The sequence below is a fragment of the Formica exsecta genome, unplaced genomic scaffold, assembly GCF_003651465.1.
Source record: "Formica exsecta isolate Colony F162 unplaced genomic scaffold, ASM365146v1 scaffold201, whole genome shotgun sequence".
In the NCBI taxonomy this organism is placed as follows: Eukaryota; Metazoa; Arthropoda; class Insecta; order Hymenoptera; family Formicidae; genus Formica; species Formica exsecta.
Genome location: NW_021849308.1, coordinates 1,655,874 through 1,676,416, shown reverse-complemented (window position 1 = coordinate 1,676,416; position 20,543 = coordinate 1,655,874). Strand labels below are relative to the sequence as shown.

The following is a 20,543-nucleotide window of genomic DNA, read 5'->3' as shown; positions in this document are numbered from 1 at the left end:
GCTCTGATTGGTCAACCAAAAGCTACTCCACTCCACGAGTAGGTTTTCGAACAATCTACACTCAATGGTCCAGATCAACTGACTTTAGGAACATTCGGTGACGTTATGTTTTAACCGTTTCGTAAAATATTTGAATTATCTTATTTGGTTTATTATTGGGCAGTTTTTGTTGTCGATGTTGTTTTTCTGTCCCTTACGATATTAACAAGTACTAGCAAGTGGCGGACAAGTTGTAGAGAGAAACGTAGACGATTATAGTATACTAACTGAAATGTTTAAATATCTTACACATATATCGTGAGATACCTGATGCCTTCCCAGGATAGTAAACGCACGTTAGAAGTCCTGCAAAAAACTCACGAGGAACTGCAGCGTTATTATACTCTGTTACGAATGATTAGGGGCGATCTCGAAAAGATAGCAAATAATTTCATTGCTATAAATAGTGGGGAGTAAGTAATATTTAGATGTATATGATTAACTATTACATAGACAATATGTGTTCTACTTTATAGAATAAAAATATTTTTCATTATGGATATAGTTATTTTATATCTAACTATATCCAAAAATGGAGCATAATTTTTCAGGGATAAAAGAAACTATCTATTTAACGATTATATTGTTGATATAATATCATTAGGAGATAAAAATTATTGTGATTTAACACGCATTAAATACTGAATGATTTTTGCATGGCTTGCCACTTATGTCAGAAACTTTTGTCGGAAAAGCATATAATGATAAGATATATGATATAATTGAATAATTTTCTATATCATAATGCATAGTGTATATTTTACTCATTAGTGATCGTAATAGCATTTAATGTTAGTTATTCAAAAATTTAAAATATGGTTTATTTGATGCATGAAATTTCTCATTGATTATCGCTGAAGTCTATGGTATTAATCAAAACTGTTTATGCTATAATTATAACCTTTAAGAATGAAATATATATAATTAGATTAATAAGATCCAAATGGAGTAATTATGGTGCACAGTATATTTTATTTGGTATATCATAAAAATGCAATCTATAGACATAAATTTGTTGTCTCATACTTTCTACAGTCTTTGTATTTTGATTAATATAAGTTGTTCTCATATAAACAGTATTTGTGATACAATTTAGAAAGAAATAATTCTTATTATTCTCTAGTTACATTTTTTGTATATGATTTGTATTACAGAAAAAAAATGGAATTAGGCAGAAACTAGAAAAATATTATAAATGTACGATGTATAATATAAGAATAAGTGATTCTATTTTATTATCATAGTGATCGAAATAAATGTGTGCTTACTTTCTTCCAGGAATGCAAGAGTCGATTTGAAAAAAGATACATAGAGTACCAGTCCATAAAGTTATAGATTTTATATAACAACATGGAGTCTTGTAAGCCTATAACAAATAAGAGGCTGGAGTCCGTGGTGCACCAAAATTCACCGTCTTCTTCGTTGCGAAGAAAGTCTGTTTCTTTTCAAAATCCACCCATAACTGATCTCTCGGTAAACGACGATGAAGCGGAACGTATTGCTCGTCGACGTGAGATTTTGACGTCAACGCCATTACTTAGCAATACGCCCACTAACAAAAGACACTCTCTTGGCCTGGGATTCTTAGCGAATATCCCGGCACCTCAAATGGCCGAAAGCATAACTCAGTGCATCAAACTGAACGCCGAGAACAAGATCAACATTAAGAATGCGTTTAGTTTAGAAATGATCGATTTTATGACATATATGATAAAGAAGCAGGACGCCAATATGTCGAATCTGCAAGTAGCTAGTACATCCTTGGATGTGAGTACCAAGATCTACGGATTCCGTGTAGATAGCGTGCATACCGAAATACTTAAAATAGTGGGCGGATTGGATAAACAAGCGGTCGACGATATGGAGCGAAATGCGGAGGAGTTTAGAGAAGACGCAGAAGATACAGAAACGAATGTAGCAGTGCAAAAGAAGAAGAAGAAAAATAAAGCCAAGCAAAAGATTTTTAGCACTGTAGAGGCTCTAAGAGGCAATATCGAAATCCAAAAACCTATGTCGATGATGATAGGCGAGGGAGATTTGCAAACCAGCGACATGCTATATCAAGCCATACTGCCGCATCATGCAAATTCCGGCGCTTATCAGCATCTATATAACGATGTGTTCGTTGACGTTATAGAGAATAAATCCAGATTACAAAACAGTTCAGATATAAAATACAGTATACCGACAATCGGTGACTTCTCGAATCTTGAAACTTGTGCATATTCGAACTTTGAGTTTCTCGACTGGTCCATGGAAGATGAGCCGGAAGAGAATCTGGCCGAAAAAGCCGAACATAATGATGAGAGTAATCAATTCCATTTCGATTTGGACGCGAGCGTGGAACCTGGTGATGATAACAATCCATTACCTGAACCAATGAATTACTTTGACTTCCAGCACGACGACAATAATACTTATGGATGTTACCAAGAGGCAGCGAAACGACGTAGCGAGAATATCCTGGACGTGCGCAATGTTCAGATATCAGAGACAAACACATTCGAATATTCCTTTCTCCAGCCGAACATGAATTTGCATTGGGCCGGCCCGTCTCATTGGAAGTTTCGAAATTTTATGAGACCTTCCACTGACATTGCCGGTAGCAGTAAAGTGATAAGAGCTTGCATGCAAGCTCCGCTGCGAAAGAAAAGACAGATCGAATTGTCGTATGACGAGAATTGCGATGTGATTGATGCAAAGTTTGCGCTGAGTCAGTCTAATAAATTACAAGCCAAGACCGCGAAAACAGAATGGAACACCGAAGACTTAATATTACCGGAAGATGTGCATTACGATATTGTGCAAATGATAAAACTGTACTTGAATCCAAGACTGATTTTGAAGCCGCCAAACAATGGAAAAGAGGGTAGTAATAACGCGGTAGCCGCCGTGGATGTGTCAGACAACGAGAGATACGATTACAACAATCCAAATGATACATTAGAATATTGTCCTGATACAAATAATGACGATGATTATGAAGAAGGAGGTAGGGACGATTGTAACTTTGAAGACGATGCTATTGCGTTAAGTAGCCAAAACTTTATCGGCGACAATTTGGTCGCCGCGCCTAAACTAGCTAATAAAATATCCATTGCGTACTGCCTGAAAGCAAAAAAGATCGATATGCGACAATTGAAAAAAGCTATATGGAAATTGTGTACGAATAATAACGTTGACTTAATAAATAACGAGGCGGAGAACTCCGAAGCGAACATGATGAAGAACAGCAAACAGTTTAATGATATTTACAAGATGTTACCGAAATTATTAACAAAAACCAATGTCGAGGCATTGAGCGTGCCGATTTCTTTTATATCCCTGTTACATCTTGCGAATGAGAAAACATTAAAAATTCATTCATTACCAGACATGTCCGATATTATCGTCGAGGCGGATTGAAAAGACCGCTGCCATGATTTTTGTGTACATATTAATATGAAAAATACTTAATAAGCAATTTTTTATGAAGAGTATATTCTAAACAATATATATCATATATTGTTCGGAATATATTCTTCATAAAAAAATGCTTATTAAGTAATTTGCTTTAATTACATATACATCGACATATGCACGCATGCGTAACGCATGAACAAGTTCTACACACGTTTCTTTTAATATTGGACTAGAAATTAATTTCTTATTTATATTTCTTTGAATTAATTTTTATATTAAAAATTAAGTTTAAGTTCGATATTAAGAGAAACACGTGCAGCCTGTTGCGTGTCAAATCGGTGATTATATATTTTTTTAAATAAAATACTATCAATCGAATATTACAATCATCAAAGATAACTTTAATATCCATTTAATTTATCGATTTCTTAGATAAGAAAATTTTTCATTAAAAAAAAAATAGAGATATTTTTAATAAATATCATAATTAAAAAATGCTCGTTATATACTGTAAAAATAATAATTTGACCAATAATTACATGTGTATATATATATATATTTAAATAAAGTTTATTTTGAAGCATTTTGCACAACACCGTTCTACACATCTGCTTATGTAAGTAAAATAATTCTGATCATAGGATCGCTTTATATATATCTTACAGAGACCAGTTCGTTGAATTAATATACACAGTGTGAGCTGCCAGAATTTTCTCAAATCGAGCTTATTAGACATTAATACTGCGCTCAAACCGCGATTTTGGTCATTCTGTCTTTAGTGACTAGGTTAGTATATTTAAGTCATGCAGTAAATTTAAGTTTTCGCTAATAATAAAACAGCAAATATCAAAAAAACGTCTCATCGCTATACGGAAATTTACACAAACGACGTATCGATTCGTGTAAATGCAATAGCATCCGCTTTGGCAGTATAATTTTCCGTTCTCCGATTTAGTAATAGTATAATTTCTTTTTTTCTTATATATCATATCGTAACTTAGGTCTTTTTTAGAAATCCACATTACCGTTACAGCTAAACGAATACATATGCGCACAAACTCACGCGATAAGTAATGTATATAAATATAGAATCTTTTTTCAAAAGAAACATACAGAATGCAAAAGTTCAAATATATGTTATCTCTGTATTGCTTCAACTACGACACCCTGTATAGGCGATGACAGGACTCCGCGATTTATCTGCGGTCGCAATTGATAATGATGATTACATTTTGTACTTTGTAAGTTACTTAATGTACATCTTCATCACAACATCCAAACAACAGTCGAATTATCCTCTTGAGACTCACGATAGCGATATCGTTCTACGATCAGAGAAGATCTCTGAGACCTTTCTATTAATAGCTTGGCCGAAAATTGTGAATATTTTATTACAATTCACGTTATTGCATCGTAAAATAATGCTACAAAAGAAAAAGAAGATATAGAAAGAATACGATACATAAGAATATTGCACAAAAATAGTGAAGTCTATAAATTATGGTAAAATAAAAGTCGACGCGCGCAATGATTATTGTAAATAGCGCGATAAATATTCTGCCGTTGGACAATATAAAAAATAAAAATTCACATTGCTTAATAATCTAAATGCAAATCCAAAATGCAATAGAGCTGTAAATAGCACCAAAAACGGTCTAGAAGGTCTAAGAAATATAAGCTGTGTTTCTCCGTTGCATCGATGAGTATGCATCGTATTTTAAATACGCGCTTACGTATGATACAACGGTTTTTTTCATCAATTTTTCGTGTGCATTGTCGGCAAAATGATTCTGTAACGACGGAGGAAGAGAATATTCTTCGAAAAGACTCGATTGTCTTCATTGATATTTTATAGGAAAAATAATCTAATTTTTAAAATGTTTTTATAATTCGCACAATAATGCAACCACGAGAAAATTAAATTTCTATTTTAATTAGAATTGAGCCTGTTCTAAATAACACTTCATGTTAAGATGGAGAAAGTCTCTTTCGCGCTGCAAAACGTCAAACCTATGTGTTTCGAAATACATTTCATTAGCATAACAAATATCGTTTAAATCGATAAAGACAGACTGATACTATCAACTGATTATTCGCTGATGTTATCAGCAAAATCAGTGGATCTCAAAGAGTGCTACCGCAAAATCACACGTAGTCGTTATCCGCTTCGAACACCGAAAGCTTGTCAGCGTAAATCGATAAAATCCTTATGCGATTTTCTTGAACAGACGCGCGTGACGACTTTTTTTCTTACCGCAAACAACATTATACGACTAGTATCTATTTTCTACAACCGTAACTCGAAGGATAATGGAAAAACCTTCTCTTATCATTCTTAGAATGCGTATCCACGCCATAGGAATCTCAAAGCAAAGAAAAGCAGATCGGGAATCTTGTATTACACCGGAGATTCCATTGACCAGAAAATACCAATCATTCGATCAAGATACAAAATGAGCTCGAGAAAGTGGAAATCAGTAATAGGAAATATTAGTTATGTAGCCAGACAGAATGTAGAATCGATTTTCCTTTAACAAAAAGCTGAATGAATCACTAATAATGGAGCAAGTAAACTTTAAAAGATATCTGCGCATTGGATAACTTTTGTATTTTTCTGGCTCTGGGCGGCTTGTCAGTTCTTCAAACATTCATGAAGCAGACAAAAATATAGGCCTCCAGTTAAAGATATTTGTTAAAGCAAGATTGATATCAAACTTCTCAAAGAATGTATTCCTAATATCGATCTCTATTTTTCCCATATAGCACGTATTAAGAGAGTATCTCGAGTTAAATATATTTTTCAGAAGGTAACGTTTGAATCTCTTTCTTTCTTTCAAGCATTCACAATAGCAGTTACATCACCGCTTTCGTTTTTTTTTTATACATACATTCTGCATACATTCCGCACATTCTTACAATACAATCGTATCGCGAAAGTTTTCACAGCGAGAAGAATTTTAGGAAGGTCTGCGGAGGAATCGGTACGTGGAGGGACGCCTGATCGACGTCCGCCAGCTTTTCTTGAAATGCCGGATCCTGATCCGCGATACAGGGATGGCCCAGCGATCGCCAAAACAAGCAACGACAATTGCGGCATAACTGTATCATTTCGGCATACTCCTCCCGCAATCCGAACGACCTGGACAAAACAAACAAAATACATACAGCAATGATCATAAATTTCTAAAATATTAAATTGATATTTGCAGCATTCTCGTATAGAAAAATGTATATAGTAACCTTCGGGCGATAGTGAATATAGTCTTCCAGTCTTTTCCAGGATTGTTTTGTGTGGTGGTAGCGATCTGCTGTGGCGTAAAGTGATATTGGGCGAGCTCGCGCCAGATTCTCTGCTCCTGCGCCAAAACAGCGAGATACTCACAGGCCTCGGACGAGGCTTCGATATCTCGCGGATCGCTTAGGCGTAGGAGGACCTCTCGCCGGCATTCGGGCGGCAGGTCCGACCACTGAGGTTGCTGTTGCTCGTCCGGCTGCAACGACTCGTTCGTTACAATCCTGAATTGCCTTGAAAGTGTTAAATCCTTTTGCTAACTTTTGAATACGTTATATACCTGAGTGATGGTAATAGATGAGGCGATTTGCAAGATTCTCTCCAGGGCCGCCTTATGCTTCTCCCATAAGATAACAGAACCCAAGGGCCTGCCGCCCCAACAGCAACCGGCGCTGAAAGCCCGAACTCTCTCTATAAGGCGCCGTAGCCTTCCCGTTTGTTGTTGTGATAGTGACACTGCAAATAATCCAAGCAGAGGTCAGTTTATCATGAACAGCATTTGTCCTCCTCTTTCGAGAAAGTGTATTCGCGGAATCGCTAAACTTTCGCGATAGATTCATCTAAAGACGAGCTAACGAAATCTTTTTACCTTCCAGGGCTACTTCTTCGAGCATGTTGAAGAGCACTCTCTGAGCACATCCACTGAGACCACCCATTCTATGACTGACCAGAAGATCCAGAAGACGAACGATGTAATTAAATCGACGGCAATCGTGTACCGCGGACAGGAAATCCAGCCTCTTCAAGGCATCACTCAGGCCATTGAAGCCGGCGATCTGTAAATTTAGGAACGGATAACGATCTCGCTCACTAAGATGTCTAAGTATAGGAGATACAAGAGCTGTCGACAGTTTGTTACTGGTGTCTCTTTTGTTTTGTTTTTTTCTTTCGTTTCTTTCTCGCCGCACTTAACATGTCTCTATCGAGCAAATCTCAGACTCTCTCCTCTTGCACAAGGTTGGATCTAAATTAAGATCGGGCCGGAAGGAGTCACTCACCTCGCGTGTGCACTTCAGTGTGATGTGACAATGTGGTTGGACGGCGTTTTCTGAAATTTTTAAGAAAAACGTTTATCAGTCATGGATTTTCCTGAATTAGCGTTATTTTACAAAGAATGCTTTCCCTTCTTTCGCCTCCCTCCTTCTCAATATTCTACAATTCTACATCATCAAAATCACTTGATCGATGTGCTCGATATTGATAGCCAGCTCGAATCTTTGATATTAAAGCAAAATATACAAGGAGAAAATACAAGTTTGTAACAAATTTAAATTTATAATTATAGTTAACAAAGATCGGCTGTGGAATCGATAAATTTCAATACACGGTATACTACTCACCTTTCTTCTTATCTTTCTCTTTCTTATCGCCGGCATCTTTCTCACCGCTGTAAGAAAAGAAAATGATATGAAATAGGTGCGCTTTAGATGTAACTTATCATAAAATTTATTAAGATTTCAGAAAATTATATTTATTAAAAAGAAAAGAAATACAAACAAAATTTTTCCAGATAAGCAGGCTACATATATAGCTATGTTCACAATATTTTACACGTTGCTTAATTTTTCTTTTACTTTATACACATATGATGTATTATAATTATATAATGACGAAAACTCGGTTGACGCATCTTACATGCATATTATAATAATGACGGTTTGTTAATATTTTGTAAGTAAAGCACATAAAAAATGTCAAAATTCTTTCCTCTTTATTTTATATTCAATTTAATCACACAATTTCGAAGTAAATGCAAAAACAGCGGCTTTTTAGTATTAATTTCTGTTTTAATATATCTCCTAGTTTTTTCTTTTTAAATATTAAGGACGCTATGAATAAAATATCATGTATATATGTACAAATGTAAATATTTCTAAATATATATCTCGTTCGGTCAATTCCTTAAATTAAATTAATGATTTGCTTTATGTCGGATAGAAGTACGCGTGTGGATACTTTCTGCAGGACACTAGAGGCACTAATATACGAACCCAATTATGGTATAATACACCGCGACCGGTTTGAACGGACCCGTGGCTGTTACATCTCGCGACAAAGTTAACTTCGATTCGACTATGGAAAGCTAGTAGCTAATACTGTTCACAAAACAATTCCATGGGATTTACATTAGTTTTCTTACGGTCTTTTTCAGACAAAACTTGATCTGGTAAATGGAAAATAGAAAAACTATGCAAAGTATATGTATAGTAAAAATATTATATTAAAATATTTTTTATTCCTAATAAAATAATAATATAATATAGAATAATTAATCTCTAATAATTATCAATCTTTAATAATATTAATTCTAGATATTCTTAAAAAGAAATCAACATTTTCTGAATATTTTTATTCAGACATGACAATTGATAGAGTTTAATTTAGAAATTTGAAATATTGCATGGTGATTTTTAAGTAATATAAGAAACATTTACAACAGATAAAAAATAATTACGTATTATTTTTATATGCAACAAATAACAAACTTTTAGTTTGAATTCATTGCGTAAGAAGATTGATCATATTTTACATATCCGATAAAAGTTACCGTGAATTATTGATATTATCATCGGATTGGTATCTGACAAAAAACAAAGAAGGAAAACACGCGTAGGTGTTCGTATTCACGGTATAATCAGTTAAACAGGCCACAACAAATCCGTCTCGACAGTGGTATCTTTAACAGAGGCCGTAATCGTTTTATAACACGCCGATCATAATCAACACAGACATATCATCGCAAGTAGACATTAACAACCACTTTCATCGAGGATAATAACCCTTTCATCTTAGTCATGGCGCATAAGAAGAAAGGAGGAAAAAATACATCGGGGAATTACATAAAATCGCATTAGAAAACATATATATATAAGTATATGAGTTGCGGGATGACTCCATAGTCTCATAATAGACGCGATTATTTAACTGTTACCAGATTGCAATGAATTCTATTTATAAATAAGAAGTTCGAGCTAATATACACAAGATTTATTCTTCGTTTTTAAAACGTCGCAGATTAATTTGCACAAAGTACTATCGAGGCGCGGCTATCACATCTCTCGATAATTTTAATACAAGTTTCAAAGCATCCGAGCGATCGATACTTATTAAAATTCTGTCGTTTATAAATCCATTAAAAAGGATACAAAGATAGGAACGAATATAAACTGAATATTTTACTGAATATAATATTTTCCGATTTTTTTCTGCGTAATTACTCATGCATGAGTTGTAAAAACTCTTGCATATGTAAACGCGATCTTTTTCAGATTTTTGAAATTTTTGATCCACAAATTGTAGATCTCTTGAAGAGATTTAAGAATCTGATAAGTGTCACATCGAATCTAAATTAAATTTTGTGAGATATCAGATATCTTCTCTAGATTCATTTGTGGCAGAAATTTTACAGGAAAGAGTTATTGTTTCTTTATCAACTTTAAAGAGAAACACGTGATATTAAACTGACCACCTCGACTCTTTACGTCAAGAACTTTTAGCCAATATTATTCTATTAAGTCTAATAGGCTTATCATTGTATCGTTTCCAATCTTATAGATTTTAAAGTCAAGTGTCTTACATAATATATTTCCAAAATAATTTTTTATGGACACATCTAGAAATGTAGTACAACTTTGTCGCATTTCCCTCTCGTTGCACTTATGATTCTGCTCATCCAACTAATGACGTCGACGTTCTATTATAGGGACGCAACAATGACCTTGTACATTAACTCACGCATACATTCGCACGTGCAATAGCCTCGCGTGCGACACGTATATTTGTAATTTTTCCGCCTCAACGGGACTGAATGCGAGAAAACGTTCTCGATTTTAATATATCGATCGGGATACGTCCTTTCGAATTACGGGCTCGTCGAGGCGTCTAAGGTCATCGTATCGCTCATAGGAGACCTTATGTCGGTAAGCTTATATTGACACGATGAGGAGAGACAGAGAGAGAAGAGGAGCGGAAAGATATCTCATACCATTAGTTTGTAGGATTATGTAACTACTTATAGCGTTTATTACGACAGACCAGTTGCAGACCGTATGCACGCGTGCGACGTATAAAGAACCCGGCAAAAAAGCGGAAAATCCCTCGGCAATGTCCAATATCAATACTTTGACTAGAATACTCAATGTCAAGCCAATGTTTTATGGCTTGAAGATAAAAAAAACAAACATATTATATATCGAAATATAATTTGATGTCATCGCGCAGAGTGTCATGTCCAAGTCTATTGCCCAAGTTTAATTTCAATGACGAATTTTTTTATAGAGTTTACTGGAAAGAACACCGATATATTCGTCTAATAAAATATTAAAACACATCTATATTTTTCAAACTATAAATCATAAAAAATAAAAATTTTCGTGGAGATATTTTAATTTATAATTTCAGAAAAAAATATGCTACTCTTTCTCTCTCTCTCTCTACAACTAATAAGAAAAACATCGCGTTAAATATTATTCATTGAATGTTATTATAATACAACAATTATATTATAACGCTTAAAAATGACTGGTTATTAGTCTGATTATTAGTCGTGAAGTGACATAGTTTCAAAATTATAAACAATATACGTTGATGGAAGGTAAATGTGGCTTAGAAAGTTCTATAGTCTCCGTTTCTTTTCACTTTTTTCGAAGAAGAGGAACAATAACACTGGTGGTTTATTTTAGTTCTCTTTTTGTACTATGTAGAGATTGATATATAACGCAAATGCACACTAAGCTTCTTGTTCCATTAACTCTACGGTATAAAATGTTCGAGTTAGATATATCCCACTAAAAATTCTTGAAAAAGCAGGAACGGATTTTTTAAAGGGATCCAATATGGAGAACGACATCGAAAAATAGCGATGCGGAGACTTTCTGCGACGGAATTCGGTACACGCGTAATGAATAACTAAAAAGATTCGCGAACAAGATTGTATCCGTATTTGGATCGAAATAAATATAGCTATCTTTACCGACTGCCTGATAAACTCTCTGTTATTTTGAAATGTAAAGAATAAGGCTGTTTTTGGAAATTATGATCCTCGCACAACAAGAGAATCAAAAATTCATACACGTAGTAAATAATCGATTAAAAAATCATGGAGAAGCACAAAAATTTGAAGTACTCTATTTATTGTTAGGTAAAAAAATAAAATATATATATTAAAGATAATATGTAAAGCTAATACGTCTTGGTAAATAATTGTCTCTAATTTTTTCTGTTCTTTAAAATATCTATATAATATTATTTAATTAGTATTTAAGACCAAAAATTTATTAGACTTTTATTTTATTTTATTTGAATATATACATATCTTTTTTAATAATTTAACATTTTATTTCAATATATATAATAGTTTTATCAAATTTTGTTATATTCAACATTTTTTCAAGCGATGTAGTTTCGTGACGAATATTCGCGAGTCAAGCCAACCTCGTATGTAAGTTGGATGATAAAGGCGAATATAACGGTGATTTTTTTCATAAGATAATACCGCATGAAACTAAATATATAGTGTAACATAGCATGGTATATCGCACAAGACGCGCGAATAATTAATGCGAATATAGAGAGTGTCAGAGATCGGTCGGAACACGAAACTTTTACTTCCATCGGGTTCACCGACCCTTTCGTGGTACGGCTAATCCCGTCCAAGCTAGGAAAACTCGCGTAGGACGAGTATATACGGTTGAATCGTCGAAATAATGGCGCGGGTGGGCGCATCGAGCGTATGTTAAAACCAACGAAATGAGGAAAATGGAGAAAACCGGCTTTTAAATCCTCCTGCATGCAACAATCCATACTTTCCAGCCATTTTATTTAACTGTATCAAGATCATTACGTACGTGTATATGCACGCAGCGCGATAATATATAACGGCAAAAAAGAAATTTATTAATCTTCAACAACGAGGTCGACTCCGATCCTGAGACGCAGATATACATATATTTTTTTATAAATATGTTTTTTAATTTAATAAAATATCTTTCTCATGAGTTTCAAACAGAAGGAACGGTTGGTTTTACAACTTTTTACACTCTCATTTGTACCATAATGAAAGTAAAATGGGTAAGTAAAATTAGTTTTCTACTTTTTTTGTGATTATGTTACTCGAAGTTAAGAATTCTGATTAAGAGTTAAACACGCCCAGAATTCATACTTTCAAAAACGTCTATTAGAGAATATATAAAATATAATATTTGTAGAATCTCTATTTAATCTTCTCGAAATAAAAATCTCTCTCTTGCTATCTTTTTTGTAACTATATAAGCCATATTATTTATAAGTAATAGCAATTTTGTTTTTCTTTCTTTCGTGTGTGTTTAGGATATCTTTGTTAATGTACTGTCAGTATATTTATGCGTGACTATGCATACAATATAATTGATAGTATTTTTTACTTAAAATGTAAAGTTAAAAATCTCACATCAAATTTTTTTTTGATGAAGATTTTTTCGCAAATTAAGTCGTATTTATAGGAAGCATGCTTGTACCGCTCAATTACGCAAAACGCACTAATTTCGATAATGAGCAGATAAGACTTTTATTAAGCGCGAAAATATTAAAAATGCAAGATAAAATACACTTTTTCCGTACTGTATCATATTCCGAGTTGTCTTAGCCGGTTACCGCAGAAGAACAAAATAGATGTATCGACCCCGACAGCTTCGCCGTGGATCCAAATACATGAAAAAGCTGAGCTGTCTAACCGAATTTACCAAGGTTGCGCTGTCTAACCGAATTTACCAAGGCTACGGTGGGTAGAGCACTATGAACAGTATTGCGAATTGGTGCAGGTCACGTTACTAGCTAGGTCACGACCCACTTCCGTCTCGGCAATACTTGCGCCAGTATTTCCCATTTTGAGAATTTGCCCTGGTCAAGGATGCCTAATCCCGACGCGGAAAGGATTTCCCCCGCGAATCCGAAGAGATTCACGGTTCTGTCAACGGCAAATGTCTCATGATTTTTGCAACATTCTTTAACACGAAACGAAATGTACGTACATGTGTGATATTTTATTTTTCTAAAAAAAATCATTTCAACTTTTAATAAAGTCAGTTTTATTACGAAATTTGCAAATATAGTCTGGAATTTATCACGTTGTTGTTTTATGTCGGATTTTTCGATATGCAAACTTGAAATCATCTTTTTCTTAACAAAAATATCAAACTGTTAATAATATCATGATTATAACGATTAAATGATTAAAAATAAAAGTTTTTTGCAAATTGATTTTTTTACGATCAAACAAGCGTTATTTTGACTTCAAACTTTATTTTATTCAAAATATTAAGATTTATTGTTAGTTATCAAAATATTGAATATCATAAATATTGAAGAAGATAACATCCTTATAAATAAACATAAATATTGTAACAGAAAAATTATCTTCAAAACTTATCCAAAGATCCATGAATAAAAAGACATGCTAACAATAAGTCTGCGATAAAAAAGAACAATAAATTTAAAAATCTGTAGACATTATGCATTAAAAATAAGAGATAAGTAATTATACATCTCTTTCTTGTTTATAAAATTAATATTTTTCACATTAAAATCTGATTTTGTTTAGCGAATTATACTAATAAACGAAAATATAACGGGAACGCAAACATAATATAACATTCCCAATATTTTTCGATTACTAGCAATATTTCTAATATAGCTTCCGAGGAACTCTGTTGGCTTTGATTCTCGCATTAACTCGTCTTCATCCAGCGTGAAGGAAAGGAATAAACGAGTTCGAGAAAGCGCGACGAAGAAGTTGAGCGCCCTGACGAAACTTTCGTATGTGGCAACGCGAGAGCTTTGTATATGATGTCGATATAATTTCTTAAAAAATTCTCAAATATTTCAAAGATACAAGGAAATATTTTTATTTATTGATTACACAACGCGTATCCGTCCAAAAAATTAAAAATATGGAACACACACGTTGTACATGTGAATTTTTAAATATGTTTTATAACAAAATTGCAATATTCCTTTTTATCACGTCCCATTTACGTTTTTAAATATGTTTCTGCTAATCTACTAAATAGTTTTTATATGGCAAACCCTATTACTGCCAAAAAAATTTGCGATTAAATATTTTGTTATGTGCATAATATTCCAGTACTGTAACACCGCGAGATATTACATACACAGATACACACTAGATGTATATTATATTTAATAAATATAAATATATATATTATATATTTATTTTAAAAATAAATAAAATGTATAATACACACGCTGGTGTGAATGAAGAGCAGAAATATTCAATACGTTCAAATGAATATGGCTTTCAGGAATATCTAAAATATAACGTACTGTGTGCTAATAAAAAATTACGAAAGCACGTTGCGTATTGCATATATGTACATATGTTCGAGATTTTTATATCCGCAAAAAATCCGGATGCATGCACGCACGCACCGTTAATTGGAAACGCAAGGGGCACGCAATGCGAGATTTGCACGGTTTGAAAAATAAATACTTCAAACAACGCGGCAAGAAATGCTAAATGCTCGCCGGTTTCTAGCGGCGATCTTAACAGAAATAAACACGCAATATATACATAATTAAAAGAGTTTCGTGTAGAAGTCCGTTTCACACGTTGCATTTACTTTACTTAATAAATAAAAATAATTATACGAGAGATATGCGAATAAATAGATAGATGATATTTTTATGATACTTATATAAATAGGTATAAAATGCAGTAAAAATATATAAATAAATACATACTTTGTAATCATCTAACATGAGATATTAAAGAGAGCATTTAAGTATCACATTTTTTAACGGACGTATATTTTTTCCAATAAGTTATTTGTTGTATTTTATCATCCAATTTTCTTATTTAAATACATATATTCGTATGTTGCGTTATCTGCAGAGAAATTACGTAACTGTTAACTTTTTGCACAATTTTCTCAAATTATTTAATCTCTCATTTATGGCACACACGTTATATAATAATTATCGATTATTTGGAGTTGAAATTAAGTTTCAATTAAACGTCAAACGTTGGTATATCGATTGAATTTGCAGTAGACTAATTATCAAGTTTGGAATAAAGAAATAACTTTATTTTAGGTGAGATTATTGTCTCTAAAGCTAACGCCGATGTGAAAGCAATTATCAAGTTCGCATTGCGAATCGATTAATATGCTGTACATTACTATAAATCCGACATAAAATGGACAATTTAGGATCCTTCGTTTCTCATCACAAAGAAGAGAAAACTTTTTATCAAATGCGATTTATACAATCAGTCATGCTTCAGATATAGAAAGTTACCTTTTAATAAAACGTCGAATTAATGGTATAATGTATAAATTTATGAAATAATAATATATGTAAATTAATGAAAATATTGCAGCACAAACTTTTATTGATTTACAGCCGTTTCTATAAGTAATTTGATTACGATTTGCATTATTCTCTGAATTAAAAACACTGAATTTGCAAATAGCATTTTTTTAAAGTGGCAAACAAATCTTTATTATATTACTCTTAATAAGATTACGCTTGGTTTATTCGCCAGCGGCGAAGAATATTTACGAGGTGTAATAAGTCGCGCGCGAGGGAGTATGTTTACGCGGTACAGCTGTTTGCAAATGCATGCGCGTGTTGCGGAGACAAAGAACCACGCTATACGTTCTTTGACAGCGCGCTCGTCAACTTGATGCACCGCGATTCTAATTATCTAAGTCTGTCACGGCCACAAACACAACTGGTGCAACGAGCACAATGGGCTCAATATCCGGTCGAAGAAATCGCGATGCGCGACCGGCGGATATACCGAGGACGCGCAAACCGCCAATACATCCCCGATAAGTCTCGAGAATTAATTGCGAGAGTCCTATAACTTAATCCCGAAATTTTAAAATCTCACTAGCACGTAAAGAGGTCAGTTATGTAAACTATAAAAAGATAACCGGAAATATATATCTAAACAATCGTATTGTTGGACACAATTCATAGTGATGCATAGAGATGCACTCTCTTTAAAACATCGCAAGAATACCTGTTAACCAATTTCTATTACTAAAAGTTTTAATAAATGCTAAAATTCAATATTTCCTGGTTGACCGAGAGGGGGATATATTTTTAAAATTTGCATCTACGCCCCCCATTCTTAGAGAAAGACGAAGAAACAAAATAGAAATGTAATCGATCTATTATTAATTAAGTTTTTATAAGTGAAATCAGTATTTCTTTTGGCTTAAAAAAAAAAAGAAATTATTTTTATATACTATATATTTTTTCATAACCTATTTTTGCTATTTATTAAATTAATTTTAAAAAGATTCTTGATTTTTAGAAAATTAAAAACATTTATTTGCAAATTCAAATATAAATCTTTTCTTTTTATTTTATTTTCAAAGATTATACAAATAATAGACAAATAATATACAGTTTATTGAAGATATATTAGCTTTTATTATAGATGTCAATAAGTGAAGTCAGCATTCTCTGTTGGAGAAAAATAATTCTCTTTGCGCAGCGCTAAGAACGTCGATATTTTTATTAGCTATTAATTAATTCTTAAGAAATCGAATGTCAGAAAACCTATGGGTGTAATCTCACTTTCGGGAACCCTTGTCGAGCTATTCTTAAAATACAGCATTTCGATTATTGAGCTGCGAACTCTTTACAATAAAATCACCCCATATCTCCTCGGCACAAGAGAGAATTATATTTAAAATGAAAAGAATGAATTATTTTTCGACTAAATATTTATTGATTTTTAAAGCTCGCAAAATACGTGCATTTTGATTATTAAGCTACAATCCCTTCATAAAAAAATCACCCCGCATCTCGCCGACAAAAGAGAGAACTATATTTAAAATGAAAGAAATTATTTTACGACCAAATATTGTTTATCGATTTATGAGCTTGAAAAATACGTATTTTTATTATTAAACTACAATCTCTTCATAAAAAAATCATCCCACATTTCGCCGGCACAAGAGAAAACTATATTTAAAATAAAAGAAATTAATTATTTCGCGACTAAATATTGATTCATAAGCTCGCAAAATACGTGCATTTACATACTGTTGAATTGCAAGAGTTTGCATAAAAGTTTATTCTTTGAATTTTGTATTTTACATTCGCAGCATTATGCATTTTTACTTTTTCCAGCATTTCTCTCTTGAGTTACATCAATTAAAGGGTTGTTTGGGGATTAAGGGGATGAGCTCAAAAATCGAAATTATATCAGTTTGAAAGCTCATAAATAGCTCCTAAATCTGCCGCAAAGATTGATTCAATATTTTTACTTTTACATGGTGAGGGGGTCGATATTGATTTAGCTCCCCACAAAAAGCATTAAGTTCCTGTCTGACGAACTCAAAATTTTAAATTTGCGGGATATGAAAGCTTATAAATAGCTTATAATTATGCGCTATTTGTTTTTTTTTTTTTTTGCAATTTTTTTTTTTTTTTTTTTTTTTTTTTTTTTTTTTTGCAAAGTGGGGGCCAGCTCGACAGGATTCTTAGACGCAACGCACATTATTCACGCGATGGAATAGATTGAAAAAAGAAAAAAAAAGGTGGATTCTCTCTTTCTGTCTTACATGTATAACTATTTAATATTATTCTCGTGATTTTCAAACGCAAAGCGTTCAGGTCGACCGCGTCGATAAAAATCTAAACGCACGTGAATAGATTTCGATACGACTGAACCTTTGAACGTGCGTTATTTTTTGTACGTCGAAGTAACACAATCTACATTAAAGAGAAACAGGTTTACGTATTTATTTCTATCACAAATTGGAAATGTCAAACGCAGCTAATGAAATTACTCGCGTTTTGCCTTTGAATTAAACAGTTTCGACTAGCCACTTTAAATATCTTGCTTTTTTTAGTAATATATTTTAATAATTTATTTAGTAAGAGAGAGAGAGAGAGAAATATAAAAATCATGTCGTCAATGTGATGCTGGAAATGGTATCACCCACAAGCCGTGTCGAAGCATCGATGAACAATCAATTCGAGCCTCAATCATGTCAATCTCAAGAACCATAAGATAACTTAATGAAAAATGATTATAGGGACAGCTATGATATATTGTACAATAGGCTTGTCCTGCTTACTATTTTTGCTACACTTTCCTGCGTTTTTCATTCACCCTCAAGGCAGCGATTTTATATTTAGCGATTATCTTCCGATACTATTTTATTGATATTTTTATATGTACTCCAGCCACATGGAATTGGCTCAAAACGAATCAAAAACTTGGAATCGACTCGACTCGCGTTTTATGAGGTACATTTCTAACTACGTTGCTTTCATGACAAATGGAAAGAACAAACAACCTTTTTGCATCGCATATTACATCTATTACGTTATTGTAGATCAATTTGAATGACATTACGTATTATTCTGCACGCGATATTGAAAATCACCCGAGTTACGAATCGCGTGAGCTTTTCGAGGAACATGGTATCACCCATGGGTCGTGCCGGAAGATGAGCGAGGATCGACTCGCCGTAAGGATATTATTCGTCATCCTCGTGATATCGAAGATATAAATTGTAGGGATAAAAGTATTTAGAACATCGTAAAATATCGAATATAAATAAATAAATAAATTAATTAATTAAAAAAAATATGTATATAGTGATGGCATTTATATATTTCGTTCGATTCTGACATATATGTTATATTCGCGATAATTTAATTAATCGTACCATCGTTAAAGATATCAGCATTCATTAATGATAAGGCTGTCATGGTACGTTCCGAATGAACGAGAAAACAGTCGGGACGCGTGATGTGTATAACAAGTCACAAAGAAATCTCGATCCTAGTCTAAGTTTGATCATTGTAAATAACAATATCCGTCGTATTTATATGCTCCTCGTCTTGGATCAATGCAACAATCTGCGTAGCAAATCGAGTCGGTCAGTCAGCGCAAGAATGCTCGCGCTCGCATGTAAACAAACGGAGCTGTCAGTCGGATCGATGTAAACGCCGGAGTAACAGCTGTGCCGCGCGTCGAGAGTTGTAGGCCGCGAAACGAACAAAGAACGACAAGAGAGAGAGAGAAAGAGAAGTAAGAGAGAAACTGATATAGAGAAAAATAGAGAGAGGAAGTGAAACAGCCGACTCACCGTAGAAGAAGCGAGAGGGTTTTGTTGTTGGCGCACTCGAGGATCTTCTTCTTCTCCCAACCCTCGACCGTTTTTACCCATTCCTCGCCCGGGCTACGCCAGTCCTTGGATATGAACGGCATCCCGAGGACGCGTGAGGACTGGCCGGGGTAGCGAGGGCAACACCGACGACGGAAGTCGACTCGCGTAACACCGTGGAGCCGTTCAGGGATCCGAGGCGCACCTTGTCGTGTCCGCGAACTGCCTGTCAGTACGCTGCCTTCGACGAACAACTTCGTTCTGTTCCGCTCTCGGTCTCGCGCTCCGCCGAGCGCGCATGGCTTTGTTTTAGTGACGTCACCGCGCATCAGCTGTGAGGCGACGTCGAGCGGCGCATGCGCGCGCTTGACGTTTCTACGTCTTCTGAAATCATTTGAAGCCTGAAGTCAGCTGCTATCAAATCGTATTCTCGTATATATATATGTATTTCATATATATAGGATAGATTTTTTACTGGTTAAAGAATCCAAGAATGTAATTATAAAAAAATAAAATATACTGACCACAACGTTACTTCGTATCTTATTATTGTGTATATAAGAGTTCATTAAAGGGTTTGGCAGCAAGTCTGATAAACAGATACGATACATTTAATTCGAAAATGCCTAGTTTCAAACACTGAAAATGTATACATGACGCCGAGTATATAAGATTTT

The 20,543-nt window shown here is 33.9% G+C and overlaps 2 protein-coding genes across 2 annotated transcripts; one reads left to right on the top strand and one right to left on the bottom strand.

The window, feature by feature from the left end:
- Positions 1-89: 89 nt before the first annotated feature.
- LOC115234681 (condensin complex subunit 2) lies at positions 90-6,350 on the top strand. The gene is made up of 2 exons (XM_029805909.1): positions 90-452; positions 1,318-6,350. The coding sequence occupies exon 2, from the start codon at positions 1,390-1,392 to the stop codon at positions 3,442-3,444; it is 2,055 nt and encodes a 684-aa protein (XP_029661769.1). The 5' UTR covers positions 90-452; positions 1,318-1,389; the 3' UTR covers positions 3,445-6,350.
- LOC115234684 (F-box only protein 32) lies at positions 3,997-20,367 on the bottom strand. The gene is made up of 7 exons (XM_029805914.1): positions 19,849-20,367; positions 8,074-8,120; positions 7,732-7,781; positions 7,323-7,509; positions 7,014-7,189; positions 6,682-6,932; positions 3,997-6,580 (listed from the first exon to the last, which is right to left on the bottom strand). Exons 1-7 carry the CDS (start codon positions 20,193-20,195, stop codon positions 6,382-6,384), a joined length of 1,257 nt encoding a protein of 418 aa, XP_029661774.1. The 5' UTR covers positions 20,196-20,367; the 3' UTR covers positions 3,997-6,381.
- Between the last annotated feature and the right edge of the window lie 176 nt (positions 20,368-20,543).

Bases quoted from the DNA above. Each gene is read 5' to 3' on its own strand.
- LOC115234681 (XM_029805909.1), top strand. From the start codon at position 1,390: ATGGAGTCTTGTAAGCCTATAACAAATAAGAGGCTGGAGTCCGTGGTG.
- LOC115234684 (XM_029805914.1), bottom strand. From the start codon at position 20,195: ATGCGCGGTGACGTCACTAAAACAAAGCCATGCGCGCTCGGCGGAGCG. The intron at 7,510-7,731 runs GTGAGTGACTCC...CTAAATTTACAG, and splicing joins CACTGAAGTGCACACGCGAG to ATCGCCGGCTTCAATGGCCT. The intron at 6,581-6,681 runs GTTACTATATAC...TGTTTTGTCCAG, and splicing joins ATATTCACTATCGCCCGAAG to GTCGTTCGGATTGCGGGAGG.